This window comes from Myotis lucifugus, unplaced genomic scaffold (assembly GCF_000147115.1).
Source record: "Myotis lucifugus unplaced genomic scaffold, Myoluc2.0 scaffold_1443, whole genome shotgun sequence".
NCBI lineage: Eukaryota > Metazoa > Chordata > Mammalia > Chiroptera > Vespertilionidae > Myotis > Myotis lucifugus.
In genome coordinates, this window is record NW_005872491.1 from 50,867 (window position 1) to 59,223 (window position 8,357).

The 8,357-nt window shown below is 61.1% G+C and overlaps 1 protein-coding gene across 1 annotated transcript in view; it reads left to right on the top strand.

Moving 5' to 3' along the window:
• Positions 1 to 8,255, top strand: part of LOC102442654 (protein sidekick-1-like) — a gene marked incomplete at its 3' end in the record, with an annotated part of 50,424 nt that extends 42,169 nt beyond the window's left edge. Inside the window, 3 exon segments of the mRNA XM_014449820.1 lie at positions 5,089 to 5,198; positions 7,385 to 7,535; positions 8,018 to 8,255. Of these exon segments, the coding sequence (XP_014305306.1) occupies positions 5,089 to 5,198; positions 7,385 to 7,535; positions 8,018 to 8,255 (499 nt within the window).
• Positions 8,256 to 8,357: the final 102 nt, after the last annotated feature.

Consider the following 8,357-nt stretch of genomic DNA (forward strand, 5'->3'; position numbering starts at 1 on the left):
CCCGGCCCTCCCACCAGGCCTGGGCCTAGGACCACCCCCCCCTCCCTGCCCGGGCTCACCCCGGCCCTCCCACCAGGCCTGGGCCTAGGACCACCCCCCCTCCCTGCCCGGGCTCACCCCGGCCCTCCCACCAGGCCTGGGCCTAGGACCACCCCCCCCTCCCTGCCCGGGCTCACCCCAGCCCTCCCACCAGGGCCGTGGCTGCCCCAGTGAATGGGCAGGGAAGGGGTGCTCGCTGCTGCTGGCTGGCGGCTGCTTCCAGGCCTTTCCGGGGGACGGAGAGGAGAAATACGCACTTTGAAACATCATGAATTCATACTGATATTTCCAATTCAAATTTAAGAATATTTTACTTGGAGTTTATATTTTAAATACCGTTTCTCTTCACTAAAAATGTGTTTTTTTTAGAAATATTAGCATAATTACTTATTATCTTTATCCGACTATTACAGAGTTTCAAAATTGTAATTTCAGCGGTACCGCTAACCATGAGACCGCCGCGTGCGGTTTAAGGGTTTGCCCTCAGCCTGCGTTACACCGCGATGGGCCCTCCAAACGCTGCACGGCAGCCTGGTCCTTCCTCGGGGGCTGAACCAGCAGCTCCCAGCATGAGGTCTGTGCCCTGTGGGGGGTGGTCTTGTCCTCTGGCTTCAATCTGCAGGGAACGCTTTCTGTGAAAGCACCTCCCTCTTTAGCTCACGTTCAAACCCTGAAGCCTCCTTTCTTCCTGAGCCTGTAACTCGCTGCAGGATCCCAGCATCACACCCATGGGAGGGCGTGTGCACAGGTGTGTCCCGTGCCCGCCGCCTCTCCCGGCCCCACCGGGGCTGGGTCTGTCCTTTCCTTTTGTCACATAAGCAGCTGCAGGAACCTGCAGCCTCTGACCTGGCTGGCTGGCCTTGCTCCCGGCGACACGCAGCCTGAGCTCACGGCGCGTACCCCACCCCCACCCCCACCCCGCGAGCCCCTCCTCCTCTCACAGCCGAGTGGCTGCCCCGGGTGTGGCTGTGGCAGAGCCGTGTGTGGGGCTGCCTCTGTGGACATCGGATGGGCACGCCTTTCCCATCGCTGCCAGGACAGATGCCAAGCCCGTGTGGCTTATGCAGCACCCGCGGGTCAGCTGATGGCTCTTCCCAGGGGACGTCTGACTGGGTTTCAACAGGCTGAGATCCAGGGGTGGCAGCCGCTGCGCCCCTGCCTGGAGCTCCAGGAGCGTCCCTTCTCCCTGCTCACGCTGGCTTGTGGTCAGAGCCACGTCCTGTGCTGGTGGGACCCCAGCCGGCTGTCACCCTCCCCGACTTAGCCAACAGCTTTCCTCAGCTCCCGGCCCCTCCCTGCACCTCTGAGCCAGCAGGGGCCGGACGGTCTCTCCCAGCTTCCCCACCCCTCCTCCTCCCTCATCTCCCTGACCCGCCCTTCACCTCTTCCTTTAGGGGTCCTGTAATCAGATGGCACCCCCAGATAAGGCAGGGTCACCCTGTCTCAAGGCTTGTAACTTTCGTCACACCGCAGGGTCCCTTTGGAAGGCAGCGTGCCCCCAGGGGAGGGCGCTATTCTGCCCAGAGGTGGTCTCCGCCTTTCGCATCATCGTTATTGTGTGTTTTTGCCGAGACTCGTTGGGATGCATTCCTAGGAGTGGGCTTGCCGGATCATGAATCAGATGTAAATGGTCTAGACCCACGGTCGCCAACCTTTGGGACCTCACGGACCACCAGTGGTCCACGGGCCACCGGTGGGCGACCGCGGGTCTAGACTGCACCCGGCCCACTGCTGGTTGACATTTCGCATTCTCGCCAGCAGCACGTAACTGACGGCTGTGCCAACGCAGCGGAGGTCAATTGACCAGTCTCCTCGCGGCCCTGGGTGCTGAGCCCCAGAGGCAGGGTCCCTCCCACGCCCGGCTGTAAAGGAGTCCGCCCTGCGCCCCACGCCACTCCGTGGCTTCACCTCTGCATTCAGCTCTCCCTCCAGGGGGATTGTCCTTGTGCGTGGAGTGAGGTGTGAACCTCTTGTATCACTTTGCAAATAGCTACGTGATTGTCCCACCGCCAGGTGCTCAGAAGTCCGTGTCCTGCCTCCTCCTGATCTGAGGAGGTTGCGTTTCCGTGTGCACGTGGGTCTGTGTCTGCACTTTCCACTCTGCTCTTAGTCCGGCTGTTCGTGCGCCGGTTCCACATTGTCTAGTTGTAGAGGCTTTACACTGGGCTGTGATCTCTGAAAACGTCTCCCAACCCCCACCAACACACGTGCACACACACTCATGCACACAGGTGTGCACACATGTATGCGGATGTGCGTATAATCATGCACACACTCACAATCATGCAAACATGCATGTGCACACAACCATGCACATGCATGTACATGCATGCCTGCACTCACACACTCACACCTGCACACACGTACGCATGCCCACACTCATGCACATGCACACAGATGCAAAAACTCATGCATGTGCAAGCACACACACTTGTGCACACAGGTATGCACACAGGCACTCATGCACACACATGCATGTGCACACATGCTCCCATGTGCTGTCCTCCAGGAAGCCTCACTGAGGTCCCTGCAGCTACTTCTCCAAGAATGTCTCCGTGGCCTCCCTGGTCCAGGCAGCTCCCCTTTCCTAAACTCAGAACAGGGGGGCCCTTGAGTCTGTAACTGGTATAGATGAAGCCTTCTGGAACATTCCGCACCTAATTCCCTTTGATTGGCTGCCAGCCAAACCAGGCCTCCTCTGCTGCAGTGAGACCCCGCGTTCCCTTGCCCCATCTCCCACCCGGGAAGCGCTGTGCCCTGCTCTGTGCCAGCCACGGACTGGATGCGGAGCGTCCATGGGTGGCGCCACTCACCCGTCAGTCACCTGAAGAGCAGGGCAATGATGTGCCCATCTCCAGGTACCGCGGCCGTGACCTGGCGGGGCCGTGACCTGGTGGGGCCATGACCTGGCAGGGCCGTAACCTGGCGGGGCCGTGACCTGGCGGGGCCACCGGGCGCCTCACAGCCCCCACCAGGTGCTCGGGCCTCAGTGTTGACTTCCTCTCCGGGACCCCCCTCAGTCAGCTCTTCTGTGCACGAGGTCCCTTCAGCTCGGCCCCTCTGCAGTGCGCAGCCGCGGTGACACGGAGAACTCGGCAGGTCTCACCCGCGGGGAGCCATTGAGGGGCCTGCAGTACGCTGACGGGGTGCACATTGTGGAGAGCAGCTTTTATAGGTGTTTCTGGCTCAGTAATGCTTTGCTTAATTAGTCACCTTTGACCCTAGTGAGCAAAACACCCCTCCCCACACTCTCTCGACGCCCATAACGGGGAGAGTGTTAATGCCCGTGTTCATCTGGCTCCCGCTGCCTGGCAGTCCCCGCCGACCCGCCATTCGAGGCTCTAATGGCCCGCGCTGCGCCGGCCTCTCCAGGCTGCTCCGCGGGCGCTGGCACTCCGGGAGCAGAGGAAACTGCATCTGAAAGGGAGAGATGGAGGGAGAAAAGCCCACTTAGTGCTCATTTGTGCATAAGAGCAGCCCTTGGCTCGAAAGGATTTCCGGAGGGTGGTGGGCTCCGCTGGCCGGGCTCCCTCTGCCGAGGGCTGGGCTGGCAGCTAGAGCAGCGGGGGGAGCCGGCCCGGGGCCGCAGGGAAGGTGCTCAGGGGCCCCGCCCGGCCGTGCCCAGGAGGTCCTTCGTGGTGACAGCTCCTCCGAGAGGCCAGGGCTGTAGAGTGACGCTGTCGTCTCCCAAGTGCACTCCCCCAGGGGCCGCGCCGGCTGAGGAACAGGCCTGGCTCCTCCGTGTTCCCGAGGTCACGTTACCCGCACCCACTCCTTTCCCGGCCTGTGGCTGCGGGGTGACCACGGTGCTGGTCCCTCCACCCTCGCCTAACACCGCCTGCGCCCTCGGCTGCTGGGCCGCGCTGTGCTGTTCGCGGACTGGTTTCCTGTCTGGGGTGCGGACCTGGACAGTCTGTAGCTTTTGCGGAGCTGCTTTTGTGTCTCAGCTGAGAGCGTGTTGGGTTGTGTCTGCGTTAGTTCCTTTAGCGTTTGCTGTCTCCTCCTCGTCCTCACGCCCTTCTCCACGTCCCTAGGTCGTTCGCATTCCTGTGCCACCCTCTGGCCCCGGCCCCCCTCCAGCCTGCTCCCTCGCAGACGTGATGAGCAGGTTCCCGTGTGGTCGTGTCGGTCTGGGATGGATGTGGAGGCCCAGGCCCCGACTGCCGGCCTCGACACAGCCCGTGGGGCCTGACTCCGGGCTCAGACCCGCTCTGCACCTGTCCTCTGGGTCCCAGAGCCTCACACCTGCCCAGGTGCCACGAGGGCCTGGGACGGGAGGCGGGCACCTGCAGGGTGGAACTCCGAGGATCTCCTGGTGGCCTGAGGTCCGGGTGGGCCCTGGGCTCTCCTGCTGGGTCGGCCCCCGGCGCCTGCACGGCCGGGCGAGTCCTGTGGTCAGACTCTGTGGGCAGGACTAGCAGCCACTCGGGCAGCACAGGAAGTCATGAGCGGGTGGCTCGGGGCCTCACGCGGGTCGGAGGCGTGAAGCCACTTCCAGAGGCCGGATGAGGCAGAAGCAGGAGGCCTGCATGGCACCCGGGAGCTGGTCGGTGGGCTGTGTGTGCGGGAGTCAGCTCTGCAGGAGGCGGCTTTCTGACCGGAAGGGCTGCCTGCCGGTCTGGCTCCGGGCAGCGGCGAGCCCTTCTCTGTGAGGCCCTCCCAGGGCCCAGCCTCGCTGGTGTCTCCCGTGTGTTGGGCAGAAAGGGCTGGTGCAAGCAGGACAGACAGAGCCCTGGTCAGATGTGCTGGGAATGGTCTGGACCCTCCGTGAGGACGCTCGGCCACCGGGGTCACGTGGGGTCCTGGCCACGTCTTCTCCCACTGTCAGTTGGGAGGAAGGACAGGATGGCATGAGTCCTCTCCGCCCCGGTCACCCCCAGAGGCTTCAGGTCCTGACCAAGGTGGGAACAGCAGGAACCCACGTCTCCACAGCTCGAGTGGGAGGTGTGTGTGCAGGGCGTGTGGGGCCCCGGGGGGCTCGTCCAGCCCCACCCACCGTGGCCTCTGCCCTGCGGCTGTCCAGCAGTCCCAGGAGGTCCCTCTCCACAGGTGGGAGCCATTGGTGACGAGGAGGAGTGGGTCAGCCTGTACGAGGAGGAGAATGAGCCAGATGCCCAGACACTGGAGATCCCAAACCTCACGCCTTACACTCATTACAGGTGAGACGTGCAGCCCTCCACCAGGGGGCGCTGTCTGCACAAGGGTGCATGTGAGACGTCTCTAAGGGGCAAGAATGGAAAATTGAAGCTGCGGGAGCAAGGTGCACAGTTGAGTCTTTTCCAGGGAGGTCTGTCCCCGATGCCAGACTGACAGTGACCCTTCCGTCCACACCAGCTGGCAGGGCGCCCTGTCGAGACGGCTCACTGTGTGCAGTCAGACACGAGCTACTTTTCATTTAAAATTGTTTTAATATTTTTTTTTATTGATTTCAGAGAGGAAGAAAGTGGGAGAGAGATAGAAACATCAATGATGAGAGAGAATCATTGATAGGCTGCCTCCTGCACGCCCCCCATGTGCCCTGACTGGGGATCAGACCGTGACCTCCTGGTTCATAGGTCGATGCTCAACCACTGAGCCACACCGGCCAGGCATGTGCTGCTTTTCTTTACAAAACTCCTGGTCAAAAGGGGCGTCCCACTGCTCCCCCTCGGCCAGGGGCTGCCGGTCTCACTGATCAGCACTTAACGTGCCATTTCACCTTCTGCTTCTCGACCCTGAAACAGTGCAGGCGTAAATCCTTGGCCTTCACGAAGGGCAGCGTGATGATGAGCTGTTAGCGAGGTTATAACTTCCCGTAAGATGATCGAGGGCGATGCAATTTCCCGTTATCGCCGCGGGTGCAGCTGGATGGTGCCATTGTCCTGCCTGGACGAGCCTCTCCGCAGCTGGGGAGGGAGCAGGGGCGGCGTCCTTGCAAAGAACACTTCTCGGTCCAGCAGCAAAGTCAGACTCCAAACAAAAACCCAGCAGGAGCGACTGCTCAGCGTCTGTTCCCTTTAACCTTTCCCGAAGGTGGGAGCAGACGGTTCAGGACGCCACACACTCGTTTTTAGGGAAAACATTGAGCGTGAGCCCAGCCACCGGGATTCACGACTCCCCTGGTGAAATCGGTGTCGGCCACGTGGTGATTTCTAAGATCAGAAGCTGCAGTTAGAGCCCGGCCAGTGTGGCGCAGTGGGTTGAGCATTGTCCCACGCACCGAGAGGTCACTGGTTCAGTTCCTGGTGAGGACACATGCCCGGTTGCAGGCTTGGTCCCCATTTGGGATGGTGCAGGAGGCAGCGATCGATGTTTCTCTCTCATCGACGTTTCCGTCTCTCTCTGCCTCTCCCTTCCTCTCTCTCTAAAATCCAGAAAAATATTTTTAAAAAAGAAGCTGCCGTTAGAGACCCGTGTCCCTGTCTCAGCCGCGTGTAAAGTTAGGAAGCCTCTGTAGGTAACAAGGACGTGTGTGCACATCAGATGTTTTCCTTGTGTGTAAGTTCAGTTAAAAAAGGTGTGGATCTGAATGCAGGAGAGACAGGGCTGAGGACATGGACACAGGCTTAGAGAACATCTGGCCCCACCCTCACCCTGCAGACCGGGGACGACCGGTCGAACCTGGCGTTCTCACCCAAACGGGCGGGAATGGGCCGCGGGGCCCTGGGTCGTCGAAGAGACATTGGACGTTCAGAGCTGGCGTTGGGTGTGACAATCTGACGCTCCATCTGTTAACAGCTGCTTGAACTCCGATCCCCTGCACCAGCCACTGGCAGCTGGCGGCACACATCCCTGGCCACGGAACCCACCCAGTCACGCTTCTGGGGGAACTTGAAACCGCTGATTTGCAGATTACCATGCTTTGAGGTCTTTCAGGGAAAAAGACCAGATATGTAATTTGCATTTTTAAAATATTTTTATTATAGAATAATGCATAGTCATTAGGGTCAACAATCAATTTTTTGTTGTTAATCCTCACCCGAGGATATTTTTCCATTGATTTTTGGAGAGAGTGGAAGGGAGGGGGAGAGACAGAGAAACATCGATGTGAGAGAGACACATTGATCTGATTGCCTCCTGCACATGCCCTCACGGGGCTGGGGATGGAGCCTGCAACCGAGGTATATGCCCTTGACCAGAATCGAACCCGGGACCCTTCAGTCTGAGGGCCGATGCTCTACCCACTGAGCCAAACCGGCTAAAGCTATCATTTACATTTTTAATGAAACCAGGTAGAGAGAGGGCGCCCTTGAGCATGGGCCTAGGATACAGGTAGACACACGCCTGAGCTCCCCAAGCAGCCTGGGGGTTCTCCTGGTTCCTCTGTCTCCCACGCTGCCCTCTGCTCTCACTGTCGTGCCCCCAGGTTCCGGATGAGGCAGGAGAACGTGGTGGGGGCCAGCCCCTTCAGCCAGTCCTCCCGGGTCATCCAGACGCTGCAGGCCCCCCCGGACGTGGCTCCGTCCAGCGTCACCGTCCGGACCGCCAGCGAGACCAGCCTGCGGCTGCGCTGGGTGGTAAGTTGGGTGGCGAGGGGCTGCAGGCGGGGGCCTGGGGCCCCCAAGGGCACGCATGCACCCAGGGCTTGGTCTCTCCGCCCTGCCTTTGTCCCGGTCCAGGCCTATCTCCTGGTTAAGCCCCAAGGTGCCACCTGCCTGGCTCAGTTCATCGGGGGCGCTCCTCACGGCGCCTGGAGCCGAGCGGCGGCCTGGGGGGGAGCCCATGCGGGGCGGGCTGTGCGCCCTGGGTCTGGGCCACACGGAACTGTTTGTAAGGGCGCCAGCTTGACATTCCATCGGAACATCCCCCCCAAAACGAAGCCAGGGTGTGGTCAGAGAAATCAGGTCCGGCCAGGTTCACAGAGGGAAGTTCCCGGGACCCGTGTTTGAGCACATCCCCCCAGAAAAGGTTGTCCAGGGACTTGGCCCATAAGACAGGCCCACCCGGGGCCCCGGCAGGGACGGGGCTGAGACGTCAGCTCACACGGACTGTCCCCCAGCCCCTGCCCGATTCCCAGTACAACGGGAACCCCGAGTCGGTGGGCTACAGGGTCAAGTACTGGCGCCCGGACCTGCGGGCCCCCGCGCGGGCGCACGTCGTCAGCGACCGGCTGGAGAGAGAGCTGACCATCGAGGAGCTGGAGGAGTGGACGGAGTACGAGGTGCAGGTGCAGGCCTTCAACGCCATCGGGGCCGGGCCCTGGAGCGAGGTGTTGCGCGGCCGCACGCGGGAGTCAGGTGAGGGGAGGCCAGGCCTGGGCCACGCGGCCTCCCAGGTGGAGCTGAGCTCACCCTAACTGCCCCCCCAGAGTAGAACTGACCCCACCCTCACTGCTCCCC